A 20706-nucleotide genomic window follows, 5' to 3' on the forward strand; every position below is an offset into this window, starting at 1 on the left:
AATAGTTAATACATCTGTCATAGACTAATTGATATCCTTCAATGTGAAGAATAATATGTCTAGTACTGAAATAATACGCATCATATTTCCTTCAGATGTTAAAGGGTTGATGAATTTTTGAAAGAGAGAAAATTTATCATTCTATACTACAGAACCAGTAGTAAGAATATATGTATGATAATAATGAAAAAAATAAAAAAGACTTTTAAGATGTAAAGCAGGCAGCAGTGCTAAAATTATTTGACAACTCCTGAATATAAATTTATTTTTATCTAACATCTAAATATAACCATTTAGCATCATTATAAATATTACCAGAAGGTCATTCAGTTCTGTGCAGTTGAAGTACTTGGAATTACCTGGGATAATTTTTTAAATGATTATATATATTGGAATTATATTTTAATACAGATTATTTTTAGAATATATGAAAAATGTACATATACACATATGTACCTATCTAGGGCTATTCCTGTAATTTATCATTGGATACCATCCTCCCCAGGGACAAATAAGCATTTATGAACAGTATCATCTAAATGCATCCTAATATATAACTGCAATCTAGTGGCAGACAAATGCAGCTCCTACTTCCAGTGTGAAACACCAAAATAATCAGTGATGAAACAGTCTAGGCAGACTCAGCAATGAGGCAAAATGGTGTAACATATCTGAGTCAGAAAGTATGACAGATGAATATTTTTGAATACTGGAAGGCTAGGCTTATCTCACAGAGAACAACCCCATAGCACTTGAACAAATCACTTTCCCTTGAAATCAAATAAAGAATGCAGTGTACTTGTTGAGTGAGAAACTGGGCCTATATTAAGAAGTAATCTTTTTATACCGCATTTTTACTTATTATAATTGACCTTGGTGGGGTATTATCAGGGCTGTGGTTCACTTGAATTGGAATAACAATACATGGGTTCTACTGTCCTACAGTTTCCGTTCAGATGACTAAAGTCATGGGACTTTCAGCATAGCTGGCTGATGACAGTGCATAGTATTTTGTCCCCAAACCCAGTTCAAGCATGGGCATAATAATTAGATGGTAAGCCCTTTAAAGGCAGAGGGCCAGGAATTGTACAGTTCTTGGTATATTGTAGGACAGCAAAAAAGTTTTTTTGAACTAAAATTAAATGTGGAATATCTTAGAATTCATGCATTGCACAGGACTGCAGTATTCTGAGATCTTATTGTTCAATTCAGATTCTACTTAACTCAGTGAACACTGGCCATGCTTCCACCAAATGCAGAAATTGTGGTAGGTGCCAAGAATACCACGTTGATGAAGTCACACTCCCTGCTGTCAAGAAACTCACTCGATTTCCTAATTTGCTGTCAGTTTACAGTGATCATACTTCTTCCAAGGAACCTCTAAGAAATACCTAGTGAGTAGAACCTTGGAGTTCCACAGAACAGAGTTCAACAGTCTCCAAATGATGACTCAGGCCAGATTGCATAATTCAGGTTTTGTTTGCAAAACTGAAAATGCTTCAGCACCTACCTAAATTCCAATTTAAAGGAATTCTTTAAAAGACGCTACATGTTGAATTTAAGGTATGGATATGAAACATACATTTCTGGGTAAATGACCCACAGACCAGCACCATTCCTTTAGTCAAAACTTGTCCCTTGCTGACAATGCAGTTAAGAGATGAAGTGCAAAATGGCAGCTCAAATAAATGAGCCAGAAAACCTGACCTATCACTTTTCTTTTCCTCTAAATTAAGATCAAGAAAGCTGAAGAATATTTTGTCTAGAATGATATGAACATACGGGTACAAAAACTCCCTTGTAACTTAGCAGAAAATTACTTCTGTGACCTTTGTCTGTACAGTGACCTTAAAAATGCAAGCATTGTTTTGAAAGCAAGCATATGGGAGTATTTTTTTTTCTTTTTTTTACCACTTTTGGTGACTTCAGTAGGTTTAACACATATTTTTGCATTTATTGCATAAACTCATGATACAAAGAACTTTCAACCGATTCAAACTCTACATTCAATTTTGTTTTTCAAAAATGTAGAACTACTACTTTCTTTCCACCCACAGATTGCCATTATCTCAAAGGTGAAATTTTAGCCTATGACTAAAAGGACCTATAGCGGCAACTTCATGATTCAGCAACTAACATCAATAATTCACAGTGAGATCATAGGCCCCCTGTGGAAGGTAGTGACATACTTGCCTTATGAAAGGAAGCTGAGGGCATATCCAGAGCATTTTGAGTTTAGATGTGTGCCTTGTGTGGGTGTCAGACTTTTGTCTCTTAGCTGGTGCCCTGCAGAAGGATCCTCCTTTGGGAAAGGCTGAGAAAGATGAATTGGGGTTGTGAGGCTAGGATAAAATGGTTATACATGTAGTAACCAGCTCCTCCTGAACTCAGTTTTCCACAGTTACCCTGGGCAGGTGGGAAGTCTTTCTGCTTTCTGCATAAAAGATTCCAACTTGGTTTCCTGCCACCACCAAACACAAATGTGTTGATTTTTCTTTTTTGAGCTTCCAACCCTTGCAAGTTTCCAAAAATAAATCAAACCAGCCATCAGGGCACCGAAATAATACTACTACTAATAAGCAGCTTTGCTTAGACTTACATAAACAACACTTCTGAGGTAAACTTTGCCCCAGAAGTCTGGATACACTCTTTTTATATAACCTGCGTACTAATAATTACTAGACTTGGGTGCATTAACCCTGAAAATAGATGTTAATAGCAGCCCCCCAAAACAAAAGACTTGAAACGACAATAAAAAAAAAAAAAGCGCACCAGCAAGAAAAACACTTGGCAGCCAGCTCCAAGCTGAAGACACCCTCCTTTCCCCACCCCCCTACGAAGATCTCCGCTCCTACCCGCCCCGCCTACCGGGTGAGAGTAGGCTCGGAACCCCGCCCGCCCCCGCCCCCTAGGCTCTTTTTCCTCCTGGCCCCTCCCTCTTCCGCTCCTCTCCGCCTGGTTCCTGGAGCTGAGGTCAAATTGTCTGAACAGGCTGATTTGCATAGCCCAATGGCTGCGCGTATGCAAATGAAGAGGATGGTGGTTGGCTGGGGGTTGGCAGGATAACTCCTGGGAGCGGGGCCTTTGTCCTTCAGTGGCTGTGGGGCAGCTGTGGAGTTAGTGTCGTGGTTAGCGGCGAGTGGGCTGCTGAGAGCCGACTAACGAGCAAGCGAGCGAGCGGGGCGGGAGGGGCGGACGGCGCGGTGGTGGCGGGCGCTGGAGGAGCCTGCAAGGGAGTGTGGAAAGCAGGCGCCCGCGCGCCGCCGGTGGCAGGAGCAGCTCGCACGCCGCTCTCTCTCTGTGGGCGACCTGCAGTTGCAATATGACTTTGGAGGAATTCTCGGCTGGAGAGCAAAAGACCGAAAGGTAAGTCGGCCAGAGCCTCTGCCAGAACTCTGCTTGCCTCCTGCGCGCACTCCGGTGCTGCTGGGCTATGCAAGGTTAATGGGGAGCGAGTGGTTCAAAGTTTGCAGCGGGTACCTCCTATCCCGCCTTTCTTCCTCTGGAACACTCCGGAGGCGCGCGTGGACGGGAAGAGCGTACCCCGCACGCCGGTCGAGCCCCTCGAGGCTTTGCAAACGGCAGACGTGACCGTCCCTGCCCGTGCAGCTCTTGCGGCCGACAGCCTGTGGCTGCACCCAGCGCCAAGGACTAGTAGAGCACTAGGGAAAGGGTGGCGGATGTCACTCTCGGGGCTGCTCACAGGATGCCGGGCCTCTGGGCGTAAGGGTTATGGGGGGAAGGGGATGATATCCCAGGGAGTCCTGGTTTGCAAAAGGTCGAGGGGCGCTATTGCGCTTGCCCTCGGTTGGGAGGGTCGCGGTGCAGGGCGAGGAGGCGGCGACTACCCGGAGGGGCTTAGTGTGACGGGATCCCCTTGCTTCTTCCCGCGTGTAGGATGGATAAGGTGGGGGATGCCCTCGAGGAAGTGCTCAGCAAAGCCCTGAGTCAGCGCACCATCACCGTCGGGGTGTACGAGGCGGCCAAGCTGCTCAACGTGTAAGTGGAGCCCTCGCGTGACCCTCTTGGTTCTCCTGTTCGCCCTAGCCAGAGAAGGTCGCTTTCACTGGTCTCCCCTCGCCCTGCAGCGCCACTTCCTGCCGCGTGCCATCTGTCCCGTGGCTACTTGTCCCAGGGGGAGTGAGCGGACCCGGGCGCGACCCCTGACACCTGGGCGGGGGGTGCAGGCTGCCACGCGGCGGGGCTTGCCTTTGGGCTCACCAGCCCGTTCGTTCCCTGCCCGCAGCGACCCGGATAACGTGGTGCTGTGCCTGCTGGCGGCGGACGAGGACGACGACAGGGACGTGGCTCTGCAGATCCACTTCACCCTGATCCAGGCATTCTGCTGCGAGAATGATATCGACATCCTGCGTGTCAGCAACCCGGGCCGGCTGGCCGAACTCTTGCTCCTGGAGACCGATGCGGGCCCCGCAGCCAGCGAGGGCGCAGAGCAGCCCCCGGACCTGCACTGCGTGCTGGTGACGGTAAGGGAGAAGGGGACTTGCGGGCAGCTCGAGGTTAGAGTCCTGGCAGGAAGTTCGTGAGCGCTGAGAGTCGCCTGACTCCAGATCTGAAATGGGCGAGGGTTAAGAGACGGGAGCCTTTGCCCCATTAAAGCGTGTGGCTGGACTTTCAGCCGGGATGTGCTAGTTTCATCATGGGGATTTTCTCTGGGACAGAACGTGTCTAAGCACGTTGGAGGCTGCCAGAAGCGGAAGAGATCCTTGTGACTCAGCATTGTCAGTCCAGCTACTCCCTACCTACATCTGCACTACCTCCCGTGACTAATTCCTTTAGCAGGGCAGATTAGATAAAGCCAAATAAATTCCTGGCTCACCCTCATTAAGGAGTCAGCTTCATTCTCTGCCAGTCAGAGCTAAAAATAGAAATGGTGTAGGAGACAGACCTCATTAATTCCCTAGAAATACATTAAGAGGATAGAGTGGAAATTTTTTCTTTGTGGTCTTGAAGTTTTTTAAATGCCCCCATGCCCCCTTAAAAACCTTTGAAAGGTAGATAACTTGTATTTACAGAGATAAATGTGATTGTTTTGTGTTTTACATTTTGGAACAGTTTGATCTCCTTAAGTGGCAGCCTCATTATTTTGCTACTCCTGAAAAATACTACTCTCTCTTTTGGGAGGATAACAGGTGGCAGTTTTAGTTAACTGCTCTGCAGCTCTAAACTCCTGGTAGCCCAGCACTGAAGTATTTCTCAGGTGTCCACCAAGGTACAAGTTTGGTAGGACAAGCCTATGAATAATACTCTCAGGTAAAAACTGAATAAATATGAAAACATATATATGACTCAGTTAGTTGCATGTGTTCAGACTTTGCAGAGTATAGCTTTGTAGAGAATTACCCTTAATGATTTTGCAGGAAACCCAACTACCTGGAAAAAATTTTTTAATGGTTTTAAGTGGTCTGTAACACTGCCAAAGTATAGAATGTTCAAGCGTCTTCCCCTCAGAAGTATTGTAATTAGTAGCAAAGTCTGATTTTTTAAAAAATAGTAATTTTGTTTTCTCTAAATTTGTTCCCAGAATCCGCATTCATCACAGTGGAAGGATCCTGCCTTAAGTCAACTTATTTGTTTTTGCCGGGAAAGTCGCTACATGGATCAGTGGGTTCCAGTGATTAATCTCCCTGAACGGTGATGGCATCTGAATGAAAATAACTGAAGCAAATTGCACTGAAGTTTTGAAATACCTTTGTAGTTACTCAAGCAGTTACTCCCTACACTGATGCAAGGATTACAGAAACTGATGTCAAGGGGCTGAGTGAGTTCAACTACATGTTCTGGGAGCCCGGAGATAGATGACTTTGCAGATGGAAAGAGGTGAAAATGAAGAAGGAAGCTGTGTGGAAACAGAAATACAAGTCAAAAGGAACAGAAATTACAAAGAACCATGCAGGAAGGAAAACAAAACTATGTATTAATTTAGGATGGTGGAGTTACATTTAAATAAACCCAATATGCTTTGTTAAAGTTTAAATGTGCAGCCATAGTTTGGGTAATTTTGGTTTTTATGCCCTCAAGTTAAAAAAAAAAAAAGGGTTAATCATATTTTAAAACCATATTTTATTGTATTTTGATGAGATGTTAAATTCTCAAAGTTTTATTATAAATTGTACTAAGTTATTTTATGACATGAAAAGTTATTTATGCTATAAATTTTTGGAAACAATATCTACAATAAACTGGTATGGAATAATTGCATCATTTCTTAATGTGTACTTTTGTTTCTTTAACTTGTACTTTATTTTAAACAAGTTTTCTTTTTCAATATGGAAAAATTAAAACCCATGTGAAATCATGTATATATAGTATATGTGCATCTGTATATATAGATGTGTGTGTATGTATGTATATAAAATATTTTTCTACTCAAAACATTTGGGCTGAACATGGCATGATATTGGTTTTTATTTATTTAGTGGGCATTTTAGTGATGCCTTGCTCTACCCTACGCCAAAAGTCAGAAAAACAAAGGTGATTTAGAAGTTGGGTTGGAATTAGGGAAAAGTGGTGCGGGAAATTACAGTTGCAAAACGGATACAGTTAAATGATAACAAGTGCTCTAATATTATATGCAACATGTTATAGAAGCAGAGGGGAGGGAGTCACCAAAGACCTACCTGCAAGACCAGTGAAGTTTTTCCTGGGAAGAGATCATTTTGTTTGGATCTTAAAACAGGAAAAGGATATTGCTAGCAGCAGCACTAGTTTCTGGGAAGGTGTGGAGGCCTGAAAGACCAAAACCTGTTCAGGGAACCAAGAGTGATTCTGTGTGTGCCTCTGGCGTAGAAAGATAAGGGAGAGATAAGGCTGAAAGGTAGGTGGGATTAGGCCCAGACTGGGAATGGCATTCCATGTCACCCTTAGCATTTGGGCTTTCTTCTGTAAACTTTGGCCCGTCTGCAGACGCCTTCACGCAGGGAGTGACGTGATCAGTGTTTCAGGAAGATAACGCTGGGCACTGAAAGACGGGTTATTGGATAAGCTGCCACAGGTGAGAAGGCCAATTGGAAAGTGACCGCAACCGTCCAAGGCTGTGCATTTTGCAGAAGCACATTCAGGAAACAGGGAGTGGCTTGCTGAAGATTTTGGTGCCATTTTTCTCTTTCTAGAGCTGTGTGCCTTTCAGCTGAATGTGTGTGCTATGGTTCTGAGGGGTTTGTCTAAATTAGATGGGAGAGGGAAAAAAAGAGCAAAAGAAATGAAAGGCTTTAGCAGAACAGTCATCTTTTACTTGGAACAGTCACTTGATAATTAACTGCAACAATCTTTTGGACATCCAGCCAAAGAAAGCAAAAATGCCTACTGAGGAAAGGCCTAATATAGCTTTGGTACTCGGGATTTTTCTTTGCCTACTTCTCAAACCATACCCTCCCCCACAACACCCCATGGCTCCCCGGCCATCTGTCTCCCACCCTTGTCATGACTACATACAATCAGGAAAAAGTAGAAATCAGAGGAGAGAAATGCCAGCTAAGAGTTACAAAAAGCACCAAGTTTCTGCATATCTTAGGAATAACATAGGCACATGAGCCCTTCACCTTGCAATTAAGTTTCTGTTTTTCCACATCTACCAGAAATGTGGAGTTGTAGTCCTTGTTTAGGCTTGTATCTTATTTAAGCTAGTGCCTGATCCAAAATGTAACTGCTATTTAATAGTTGTTTTTTACATTATCAGAAGATGGAAAGCAGAGAGTTTTAAACAGATTTTTTTTCCGTCCCATTAAGTAAAAATACTTCCAATTCTTTCCCAAAACTACTTTATTAAAGACCCTCCTGCAGAGATGAGTAAATTAAACTCGGAAGGCAGAGTGGGGAGGAGCGGCTTATGTATGTTCTTAGTCACTCACTGTGTCAGACTCTGATTTACAAATAATGAATGCAATCTACCTGGCACCTGATAGGTGTCAATACAGTGTGTCTACTACTAAAACTGGAGCGATGGCAATAGGAAAACTTCCAAGGCATCAGAAAAATCTGTTGCTTATAACGCGATATACGTATTCAAAGAGAAGTGTCTTGCATGTGTACTCTTAGTGCTGAGAGATGAAAGTGGTAGTGTGCATCCTTGAGGTTGTTTGCTTTCAGAAAAATCCCAACAATTCACGGGATTTTGAAGTCTCAGTTTTTAAGTATTAACAGTTGTTATTCCTTCCTGATTGAACATAACACAAAAGTAACAGGGCGTTGAAAAATCCACTCTGAAACAATTGAGTTAATTGTAAACAAGTATGCAATTACCAGGGCAGATTCTGCCTCTAAATGTTGCTAGTATTTTTCAGTTGTTGCTTTAAATGCTATTAACCCTGCTTATTACAAGTAGGTGGAAATGTTACAGAGGGGACAGAAGTCCCCTCCTCTTTCTAAGGTGTGTTGTTTGTGGAAAATACCTACTTTTCCCACTGGCAACTTTACCTCAGTGACATAAATGGTATTGACTCCTCCCTCCTGTAGTTCGTCAAGGCCCTCAGTAAATTAAATTTCTATAATGAAAGGACTCATGAAGGTAAGTAATCTCCCATAATACATATTTTATTTCCCAAATGAAGAAAGTGTCATGGCTAGGAAAGAGCTGTTTGTATATTGTTAATTGGAAGTGTTGTCAAAGCATGTTTTGAGACGCCTTGCTATAACCCTTATAAAATCATTGTTTCCTCAATTTTCAACTATATGGGTTCAATTTTATTCTTTGAGATTTGATAGAAGGCTGCAAGCAGTGAGATGTGGTTCCTTTAAATGAATAAAACTCTCAATGGCATGATTTAACACCAGGCCAGTGTCCCTCAAACTGAATTCTTTTTTTTTTTTTCCTTTTTCCTTTTAAACAATCCTTAGATAACCATCAGGATTCCCCCAGTGGCTCAGCAGTTAAGAATCTGCCTGCAATGCAGGAGATGCGGGTTTGATTCCTGGGTCAGGAAGATCCCCCGGAGAAGAGGGTGGCAACCCACTCCAGTGTTCTTGCCTGGAAAATCCCATGGACAGAGGAGCCTAGCAGGCTTCAGTCTATAGAGTTGCAGAGTTGGATATGACTGAAGAGACTTAGCGCATAGCACAATAAACATAAGAAACTGTGTAAAAATGTTGTATTCATGAAGATCATGAAGAAAGAATTTTGTTGTTGTTCAGTCACTCAGTCATGTCCGACTCTTTGAGACCCCATGGACTGCAGCATGGCAGGCTTCCCTGTCCTTCACTATCTCCTAGAGTTTGTTCAAACTTACATCCATTGAGTTGATGAAGCCATCCAACAGTCTCATCCTGTTTGAGTGCTTATTATGAGCAAGGGCTATGCTGGTTATATTGAAGTCTACCAAAAAAAAAAAAAAAAATCAGAAACCTACTCTGACCTCAAAGAGTTTCCAGCCTAGTGAAGTAATGAGACACAAACATCAATAGATAAAATCCAAAGCAGAAGTGCCTAGAGAACTGCTATGAGAATTCAAGGGGTGGAAATTTCTGGAGGGCACATGAGGATGACTTGCAGAAAAAGGTTATGAGTTCTTTGATCAGAAGTTATCATCGTATCTTGCAAACCACACAAATTACTTAACTGATTGAATATTGATTATAATTCTGCTAGGTGCTGCAGAGAATAGACAGAGGCAGCCTCTAAGAGGTAGGGCTTGTCCTTAGAAAGTTTGTTATCAAATAAGGAAATCAATATCAACACATTCACTTCTTTAATGCCATTTACTGAAAGCCCGTCATGCCCTGGGCACTAAGTCCCAGGACCGCAAAAGTGTAAAAACAAGGTCTTTGTCTTTAAGAATGTGTGCAGTTTAGTGTAAAGACTGACACCTGTGATGCAGGGCAATCAGTGACAATGTGCTGTGTTCAAGGCTTAAGTGTTCTTGGGGGGCCGGGAAGGTTGGGAAGATCCAGTCAGACCCAAAGGATGAAGAGACTGGCCAGGGGATGGTGAAGGGACACTTGTTCCTCTAGAGGAGCTGTAGCTCTGGAGGGTATGTTTGAAGCACGATTGGGGTGAGTTTCTGGGACAGCCACAACCCTCACAGAGGGATTTGTTGTTTTGGTTTTGTGCTCAGTCGTGTCTGACTCTTTGCAACTCCATGGACTGTTGTCCACCAGGCTCCTCTGTCTGTGGAATTTTCCAGGCAAGAACACTGGAGTGGGTTGCCATTTTGTTTTCCAGGGGGTCTTCCCAACCGATGTCTCCTGCATTGGCAGGTGGGTTCTTTACCACTCAGCCATGAGGGAACCCTGGAAACTGGTAGCTAAGAGAAATTTGTCCTACACGATGTTTAAAAACATATATTTTTTTAAGTTGTCAACATTTATACATGGAGAAATTTCTTAGAAAAATCTTTATTTCTATTGTCTCTTGGAAGTTTGCTATTTGTGGCAACAGTGGGCCCACAGTCTGCACGGTAGCAATTGGCTGCAGCTGAGGGAGGCTCCTCCATTTTAGACAAGGATTTCCAGTTTACTACAGACCTTACCCTTGCCTATTGTCAACTTAAGCCTCCTGGACTCACTTAGGTTTCCCTTCCTAATCCTTTTAGGCATGTGGGGTCCACCTTTCACTCACCCTCCCCCAATGACAAATATCTCTCATTCTGGGGCTCAGATTCTTCCTGTGTAAAAATAAGGGATTTGTCCTCCAGAATTTCTCACATTTTCCAATAGACAATGAAGACCTAGGGCTGTATGTTAAAAATACAGCTCTAAGACCCTTTCCCAAGAGCTTCAGATTAAATGGGGCTGGGAAAGGCTCAGAATTTATTTTTTTCAACAAGTACTTTAGGTTGTTCTTATTATCAGGGCAGTTTGACAAACATTGCATGCTTTCTTGGAGTTCTTCCACCTGAAACGCAGTAGAATCACGCTTTACAAATCTTGGGGGAAGGGGAGGGGCAGCTTTCACCAGATCAGTCTCTGATGTCAGCCCACCAGGAGCTGAGGGATACAGGTTTCTCTGCAAAGATTAAAGAGACTCTCAGGGAAGAGGTATAACCAGAACAATTTGCTGCCTGTGGACAGAGTTAAAATTTACTAGTTTATTATTCTGTACCAGTCCAAAGAACTAGGGCTTCCCAGGTGGTACGGTTCTATCAAGAATCGGCCTACCGATGCAGGAGATGCAGGTTCTATCTCTGGGTCGGGAAGATCCCCTGGAGTCAGAATTGGCAACCCACTTCAGTATTCTTTCCTGGAAAATATTCCATGGACAGAGGAGCCTGGTGGGCTACAGTCATGGAGTTGCAAAGAATCATATACAACTGAGCACTGAGGAAAATAACTACAAAAGGTGGGATGGTCCACGGACAGGTTGGCCCTTAGGGCTTCCTTGAATTGAGAGAACAACAGACCTGTTATGCACCAGACACAGGGCTGGGCACTTGGACAAGACAAGAAGTTGACAGCATTGTAGAGACAAACTCTTGTACAGAGGACTGCTCAACGTCAGGCACAAGGTAAGGTGCTCGGGAAGTGAGTAGAGTTCCTATTTTTCTTATATCTGTTAAGTACTTTCTGGCTTATAATGTGCTTTCACATTTATTAATCCATTTGGTTCCTTGCCAAAGCTCCTGAGGCTCAGGGGTCAAGAGACTCCTCTAAAGCCACATGGCGAGGAAAGGGAAAATCAAAATTCTACTCTAAACTGTCTCTTAAAGGCCTTCCAGACAGCACAGGTTAGCCTAGGGGAGGCTGAAACTAATTGGATCTAATCTTTTACTTATCCAGTAAGTGGGACAGAGCCCCAGGAAAACTAAAGGGGACAAAAACAGGAGAGAATTCTAAGAATTGTCTTTCATCCTAGAACCTCCTCATGGGAGAAGTGACTTTTGTGTCCCTGGGTGCTTTATGCTGATATACCTTCTACAAATAAGTGTCTGAGGACTTTGCAGGAAAGCAGCAAACTTTCCTGCCATCACCACTTAACACCTGATTACATCACCACAGTATCAAAATAATCACTCTGATAAAAGGCTCACCTAGAGAAAAGCCTTCTGATTTCATTTTAGGCTTCTTTGTATAACTGGACAGAGCTGGCAAGTGATCAAGAATAAGAGTATAGCGGTTAAAACAATAGGCTTTTAAAAATTTTATTTTTGGTTATGCTGGTTCTTTGTTGCTGCCCATGGGTTTTCTCTAGTTGTGTTGAGCGAGGGCTGTTTTCTAGTTGAGATGCACGGGCTTCTCATTGAGGTGCAGAGCATGGCTCTGATGTGTATAGGCTTCAGTAATTGTGGCTCACAGGTTCTAGCTGCTGCTGCTAAGTCCCTTTAGTCGTGTCCAACTCTGTGCAACCCCATAGACGGCAGCCCACCAGGCTCCCCCGTCCCTGGGATTCTCCAGGCAAAAATACTGGAGTGGGTTGCCATTTCCTTCTCCAGTGCATGAAAGTGAAAAGTGAAAGTAGTTGTGTCTGACTCCTAACGACCCCATGGACTGCAGCCCATCAGGCTCCTCCATCCACGGGGTTTTCCAGGCGAGAGTACTGGAGTGGGGTGCCATCGCCTTCTCCATATAGGCTCTACAGCTGTGGTGCATGGGCTTAGCTGCCCTGGGTTGTGTGTGATCTTCCCAGACCAGGGATCAAACCTGTGTCTTCTGCATTGACAGGCAGATTCTTTACCACTGAGCCACCAGGGAAGCATTTGACATTAGGCTTTTATGGCCAGAAAGACCTGAGCTTGAGTCTTGGATCCCAGCTAGGACTTGTGAAAGGTAGTGTCACTTCTCTCAACCTCAGTGATTTCTCCCAGAAAATGGGAAAATAAACAAGGCTTATATCATTGGTTTGTTTATGGGGATTAAACAAAACAATGCATAGAGAGCACTAGGCTCAGTTCCTGGAGATACTGAATATATGTGCCCTAATGATAACTACATTTCCCACCGGTGAGTAATTTCCTATGTATGTATGTATTTTGTATCATTATTCTATGTTTGCAAATTAGAGGGTGACTTCAGTGAAAAAGAAAGCACCTCCCCCCAGTAAACTACATGACAGAATGTGAAAAGACATCATCCAATTAAATTATGTTAATTTCCACTAATCTAGTTTCTCCTCTCCATTTCCATTAACTTAATTTGGTCCTTTATCACTCATTAGGATTATCAAAGCAGAGCAGTTTCTGTTCAAAATCAAAGGTTGAATGCATGCTGTGTGCCAAGTTCTGTGCTGGAACTTGCTATAGAAAGATAATTGTGGTGCAGTTTCGACCTGCAGTCTATGTAGGAGCTGACAGACACAGAATTTTCAAGGTGGTGTAGTGGCCTGGCAAGTCTGGGCATGCGCTGTATGTGTGTGTGTGTGTTTAGGGTGGTGGTGGTGGTGAGGAAGCCTTCCAGGAAAGGGTGATGCTTGACCTGAGTCCTGAAGCATGGTTAAAAGCGAGTCAGGGGAGAAAAATGCTGTGCACGAGGGACTCTTCTAGTCTGTGGTGTTTGCTAGAGGATTAAGTGTTAAGGAAGGAGTGGAGAAAGGTAGGCTAAAAAGGTAGACAGAGACCAGCTCAGAGAGAGCCTTCTGAGGAGCATGACTTTGCCCTGCAGGCAATGAGGGGACACTGAGGATTTTATTCAGAAGAGTAAAGTGGGCTAACAGTGGTCTACGGTTCACTCTTCTTAGATGAATTCAATTACCCGGATCAGTGTGATGGGATCGGAGGGGGGCGTAATGTAAAGGGGCAGCTGTTTGTTGTTCTTGTCTGTCCTGCTCCCCTCCTCCTCCTCCTCCTTTCTGGTTAGCACCCCTCACCTCAGCCTCAAAAGGAAATTTGGAATATAGGCCTGGGTCATCTTCCTGGCCATGGTGATTGGGATGGGGATAGATCATGTGACATCAGCTGGGCCAATCAGAAATCTTCCTGAGACTTCTCTGTCAGAGTAGAGAATCTCTTTACAGGCTGACAAGCTGATCGATGAGTCTAAGATTACTGGCAGGTATTTGCATGCGGCGGAGAGTAAGTTTATTTAAGAGCAAAGGGCAGTCCTATTGAGTGAATTAAGTCAGACAGGGAAGGAGGAATTTCATATGATAGCCCTTATATGTGGAATTTAAAAAGAGATGATATCAATGAACCTACTTAAAAAACAGAAAGAGACTCACAGACTTGGAGAATGAATTTATGGTTGCCAGAGGGAGGGATGAGGGGAAGGGATAGTTGGGGAGTTTGGGAAGGATGTGAACATACTGCTATATTTTGAATGGATAACCAACAAAGACCTACTGTATAGCACATGGATTTCTACTCAGTGGTATGTGGCAGCCTGGATAGGAGGGGAGTTTGGGGGAGAATGGCTACATATCTATTTACGGCTGGGTCCTTCCACTGTTCACCTGAAACTGTCACAACATTTTTTGTTAATCTGCTATACCCCAATACAAAACAAAAAGTTTTTTAAAAAAAGCAAAGGGCAGAGGTGAATCTTGGAAGCAGAGCTCCTGAATCCAGCTATACCTGAAGGGAGGCCCATGGATTCTCAGTATTGAGCATAATTTCATTTTCAGTTAAAAATAGGGTTTTAGTTTTATTTGCAACTAAGAGTGGGGACTGAGAGATTTCCTGGGTGCAAGACTTTCAGGGTCAAAACTGAGACAGTTCCAAGTAAACAGAAAAAGTTGGCCATCCTAATACCAGGGCAGCCATGGAGGCTGGAGTCTACATGGGACACTTTTGCAGTTCAGTCAAGGGGTGACACAGGCCTGGACCTGCAGTTAGGAAAATGAGAGATGGATTTTAGAAGTATATGGGAAATGAAATAGGTGAGACTGGGTAACCAGATGTAAAGAACGAGGGGGAATTCTTGAATGCCTCCTAGGTTTCCAGCTGAGGCAATTTAGAGATAATATGGCTGTCAGTTAAAGTTTCTGGAGGGGAGATGGGTTCAGTCTTGGATGCATTATGTTTCAAATACTTGTGTGACTACCGGTTAGAAGTGTCCAGTAGAATAGATAAGTTGGATGTTTGGACAAAATTGGGCTGGATGTTTTGATCTCAGAATCCTCAGCATATACTAACTGTGAGAGTGGATGAGCTCACCAAGAAGAATGGATAAAGTGAGCAGAGCAGCAGTCAGCCAAGGATAGAAACTTGGGACTCAGGGTGGGATTTTAAAAGGCAGACATAGAGGGGAAATGAGAGTCTTGATGTCACAGCAGCTGGAGGGGCAGAATGGTGAGTTTACAGAAGAGAATAATTCTCACTGTTAGAGGAGTCCCTAAAGCAGAGACTGAAATGTTCCATGGAATTTGGAAATTAAGAGTTCACTGTCCATTTCGTTGGGTGAAATCAGTTTCACTGTGTCGGTGTGAGTAAAACCACGTTGCCTTCAATTGAGAAGATGGGAGGTGGGGAAGAGAAGACACAGAAGGTGGACCACTTTCTGGGGAAATTTTGATGAGAAAGAAGAAAAGAGGAGAAGGGGCTCCAGGAATAGCTAGTGGACTTGCTTCTCACCTGTGAGCCTGATAGAAATTATTTGCTTGGGTGTGATGCAGAAATTTGGATGTGGAAAGGTAGGGAGTTTTAAAAATTCAGGCCAAATGGCCCCAGCATTTTTTCTGTTGGGGAAGGCAGGATTATTTACTTGATGGGAAGGAGATAAATACAGAGAGTTTGAGTAGGGTGATAAAGGTTTGGAATGAAGGAGTTGAACAAAGTTCAATAAAAGAATTATGAAATCCTGGTGGGGGCTTAGAAATAACCACTGTCAGTTTCTCTTCACTAGTTCTTTCTCCTTATTCAGTCTAATTATCTTTAAGGAAACAAAGCTTAACATGTCAAACCCCTGCTTAAGCAACTCTACTAACTCCCTTACCTTGTCTTTATAACCAGTAGAAAAGTCCTGCTTTTGATGACTTGACTCAAGCTTCTTTCCCAACCTCATCAGCTTGTTCCTCCCTGTAGTCCTGCCTCAGAGATCTGTTACCCAGAATTAACAGAAGTCTGATATGCAGACTTCTTTAGAATTTAGCTTGCACACACTGTTTTAGCAGCTGAGAATATCCTTCACTCCAGTGTTCTTGCCTGGAGAATCCCAGGGATGGGGGAGCCTGGTGGGCTGCCATCTATGGGGTGGCACAGAGTTGGACATGACTGAAGCGACTTAGCAGCAGCAGCAGTCTTCACTAACCAACTCCTACTCATCCTTCAAGGCCCAGCTGATACACTGCCTCCCCCATGAAATCTTTTCTGACTCACTCAGGCAGGGCCACTTCTTAGAATAGCATTTACCACATTGCATAGTAATACCCACCCTCTGCCCCTACCCTCCCTATCTTGGGAGATCCTAGTCTTTTCTGGGTTTATTCTAGGGCATACTTAGTGTTAGTAGTTACATACACAATGTTAGTAGGAGCTACCATACTCCTAGTAGGAGCTCAACAAATGAATGAATTCTTCTTTGTCCTGCTTCTAAAAACTAAATTTTAAAATGCTCTGTTACTTACATTTAATGTTTGAGTGGCCTGTTTTTCTTTTTGTAGCTATAACTCATGAGACATTGTTGATACTTCGAAGAAATGTGCTCATTTAATTCTATTAACTGCTTATATACAAAATACCTTTTTACAATTCATTTTTTCTTAAAAATTCTTTCCAGGCCTGATGATGAGTCAGTAGCTGAAGTATCGGGAAGTGATCCTTTAAATATCTTTTAAATATCTATAATTATACACAGCAAACCCACATTCCCTTCAGTGACCCCATACTCTAGACTTTGGCTCTTTCCCTCCTGGTTTACAATTCAAGAAAGAAAATGTGAGGTGACTGAGGGTGAAGATGGTAAAAAAAAAAGGTGATCCAAAATGAATTGCTTTCCTCCTCCAAATTTGTATAAAATTTAAGACTAAAAGAACAATTAACAATTACTTAGCCTGAATCCTTCTTAAACAATCCTTTTTCTTTTTTTTTTTCTGGAAACAGGACCAGAAATCATAAAACTCATAAGGTTACACAGCAAGTTAGTGGCACTCCAACTACAGCCCACGTTTTCTGCTTCCAAGACCTGTTCTTTCTCTTACCTCATACTGACAACTCAAGAAAAATTGCAGTTTTTTAAAAACATGAATGTATGCTCAGTCGTGTCCAACTCTTAGCATCCCTACAGACTGTAGCCCACCAGGCTCTTCTCTCCATGGGATTTTTCAGGTTGCCATTTCCTCCTACAGGGGTTCTTTCCCCAGGGATCCAACCTGTATCTCCTGCACTGGCAGGTGGATTCTTTGCCACTGAGTCACCTGGGAAGCCCTAAAAAAGCATATCAAATGCACTTTTGGATCTTCCTGAACTTCCATTACCTCATGTGTAAAGTAGGGTTAATAACAGTAGTGACTTCATGGGCTTTTAGTGAGAATCAAATGAATTGAGATGCAAAATTTCTGAAAGCTATACCTGGCCATATTAAGTATCTGGAGTCTAGTGTTGTTTATTATTTAAAGTCCAATACATTACATTCTTTTTTCCCCCAAATTTGTTTCCTTTAATGACATCTACATGTCATAGACACCTTTCCATATCAATAGAAAGCTACTGATGTTTTTAAAGGACTACATAGAAATGCACTACATTCTTGATTGCTAAGGAACTAATTTACTCACTTTACCTTACTTAATTTATTCAAAAATTTTTTTGTTACTGACTTGATGTACAGTATTATGTTTCAGGTATACAACATAGTGAATTACAATTTTCAGGGTTATATTCCATTTCTAGTTGTTATAAAATACTGACTATTCCCTACGCTGTACAATATATCCTTGTAGCTTATTTACATAATACATAATGGCTTGTACCTCTTAATCCTCTACTCCTATATTATACCCCCCAACCTGCCCCCCTCTGGTAACCACTAGTTTGTTCTCTGTAAGTCTCTTTCATTTTTGTTATATTCACTTGTTTTAGACTCCTCATATAAGTGACATCATACAGTATTTTTCTCTGACTCTGGATCCACCTGTGTTGTTACAAATGGGAAAATTTCATTCATTTTTATGCTTGAGTAGTAGTTCATTGAATATACTTATATACCACATCTTCTTTATCCATTTACCTGTTAACAGACACAGGTTGCTTCCACATCATAGAATTATAAATAATGCTGCTATGAACATCGGTGGCATGTATCTTTTCAAATTAAGTCTTATCATTTTTTTTTTTTGAATGTATGTCCGGGAGTAGAATCGCTGGATCATATGGTAGTTCTGTTTCTCACTTAATGAGTTTTAAATTTCCCAAAGTTATTTTTTCTCCCCTCTTCACCCCATTCAAACCATTTTACAAATATGAAGACAGAGACCATGGGTTGTAGAATCCAGCTGAGCTAGGTGCGTGGAATTAGAGTCTGCACTTCTTAGCTGTAGGACCCTGCATAATCTGACTTCTCTGAGCCTCAGTTCCTCATCTGTAGGACAGAGTTAAAGTCTACTTTTCTTTTGAGAGTTGTTGTGAGGCTTAAATGGGAGGATACATGCAGAGTGCCCAGTCTGTGTCAATGTTGGGTCCCTCCTTTCCCCAGTGCCTCACACAAAGTTCTATAAATACTACTTGATGTTGTATGAGCTATATTGATATGTACTTCATTGATATCAGAGCTATAATGGTTTATCTAGAACAAAGTGACTCTAATGCACTGGCCTTGGGGAAATGTCTCAAGGTTAAAAGGAGGAAGGATCTACTGCATGTGGATGATTCTTGGAGCACAGTTCTTCAAAGGGATGCTTGCCTTCTGATATACCACAAAGCTTCTTAACCATTTTTGCCATATCCAAGTACAAGCTGTGCTATTATACACCCACATTTTTGAAAATGTAAATTGGCTTTTTATTTGTCTGTTTTAAGAGGAAACTTTATATCACAACTTGTTCAGTGAGTGACTGCTTTAGGCCTGCCTCCCCCCGCCACCCCCACTTCATGTCAATTTACAGATCCACAGGGTGCTTGTGGTGACACTTGGTTGCTCTATGTGAGGACCAGATTATAGGTCTTTTTGTGGCTGGAGCTCCCACTTCTATCATTAAGCCATGTATGTGTGGTGTGTGTGTGTGTGTGTGTGTTTGTAAAGATGGGTGTATGATTGGATCTAGAGACTAGAAATAGCAATTTATACCTAGGTATCTCTGCTGCAGATTTAATTTCCAAGCTCAAGAACTTACCATTATATAGCTCAGCCATTACAATTATTTGCTTTCATAATTGAATAGATTCTCTAGGATTCATAGGGTATAAAAATGCTTCATATGTAAAATTCTCAATATACTTAAAACTTTATGGTGAACTTTTGCTCCTTTGTGCTAAGCGTTTCTCTCTCCATAGTTTTATTTTACAGTGCCAGTAGTCTTCAGACTAATACATAGTCATATAGCATTTCAGGATATTTGGATGACATTTTCTTCCAGTGCAGAGAAATTATTGGTTTCTTAAAAAATTAGTAGCTGAGGTGTGGGTTCCTGAGACCAACTGTCTGTGTTTGCCCAGGGCTGGCTTATAGCTAAAGGGCCTTTAATAGATGTGATTGACTCAGACAAGGGAACAGTAATTGTGGCAGTGTCTGAAGGCAAAGGTTATTTGTTGCTCACAGCGCTAAAGGGGTTGAGAAGCAAGCAGGGCCAGGCCCTGAAATCAAGCTAAAGGCAATACTCATGCCAGGTTATGCAACAGTGGCTAGAGCTTATGGTTGGGTAGGTTCTGCACAGTCAAGAGTCGCAAGCTCAAAGTTTGTAAATGTAGACGTAGAAAAGGAGGCAGAAATACCCTAGCTCCAAGTATGAAGGCTTATGGTGAGTGTCCACGTATATATGTAACAGACCCTTGCCAATGAGAAGCTGACCACAGCCCATGCCCAGGAGAGCTGGGAGATGGCCTGCATCTCCACATTTAGCTCCCCCGTTACCACCAGGCTGGACTTCTTTGTTTATACCGTTTAGATCATGGACCATTTCATCTGCCATATTTACTTAGTCTTCTCACTTCAACTTCATCCTCTCTCCCCTATGCATGTTGTGTTCTTAGTTGCTCAGTCATATCCGACTCTTGCGACCCCATGTACTGTAGCCTGCCAGGCTCCTCTGTCCATGGGGTTACCCAGGCAAAAATACTAGAGTGAGCTGCTGTTCCCTCCTCCAGGGCATCTTCCTGACCCAGGGATTGAACCTGTGTCTCCTGCATTGCAGGTGGTTTCTACCTGCTGAGTCATCAGGGAAGCCTAACCCAAATCCCATCTACCACCTCCCAATACAATCATCTGCCATTGCAAGTCACAGCAACTTCTGGTAATTTGGTTTCAACCATGAAAGTGCTGGTCAGTTGCTGCCTATTTTTCATGACTGCAGTATCTAAATGCTTCAGTCTTTTCCTAGAAAGGGTTGAGTGGCTATCTTTGCCCTGACTCTTGGAGAGTATGTGAGTGCTGGTTTTCTGAAGCAGGGAACATCTCTGTGGCTTGCCTAGCCCAAAACCTTGTTGGCTGCCTTCTTCCTTCCAGCGGCTTTCTGGATGGTGTCATCCCTCCCTTCATCTCTGAGGGAATCCCAGCCCTGGAGGAAGGGACTGGGCAGGAGGCAGGGATACCTTCATCAAACACTTGGTGAGTGTGAGTCATCAAGTCTGATGACCTTTCCATTTGTTATCTGTTTCCATGGTCATTGCCAGGTCTCAGGATGGGAAACAGCCTTCCACACAGTGAATCATTACACTACTCCTCCTTAACAACTTC

The 20706-nt window shown here is 42.8% G+C and overlaps 1 protein-coding gene across 1 annotated transcript; it reads left to right on the top strand.

Annotated features, from left to right (window-relative positions):
- The first annotated feature begins 2330 nt into the window (after nucleotides 1–2330).
- Nucleotides 2331–6219, top strand: GADD45A (growth arrest and DNA damage inducible alpha). The gene is made up of 4 exons (XM_069563951.1): nucleotides 2331–3366; nucleotides 3898–3999; nucleotides 4247–4484; nucleotides 5543–6219. The coding sequence occupies exons 1-4, from the start codon at nucleotides 3323–3325 to the stop codon at nucleotides 5654–5656; spliced, it is 498 nt and encodes a 165-aa protein (XP_069420052.1). The 5' UTR covers nucleotides 2331–3322; the 3' UTR covers nucleotides 5657–6219.
- The last annotated feature ends 14487 nt before the right edge of the window (nucleotides 6220–20706 follow it).

This window comes from Ovis canadensis, chromosome 1, assembly GCF_042477335.2.
Source record: "Ovis canadensis isolate MfBH-ARS-UI-01 breed Bighorn chromosome 1, ARS-UI_OviCan_v2, whole genome shotgun sequence".
NCBI lineage: Eukaryota > Metazoa > Chordata > Mammalia > Artiodactyla > Bovidae > Ovis > Ovis canadensis.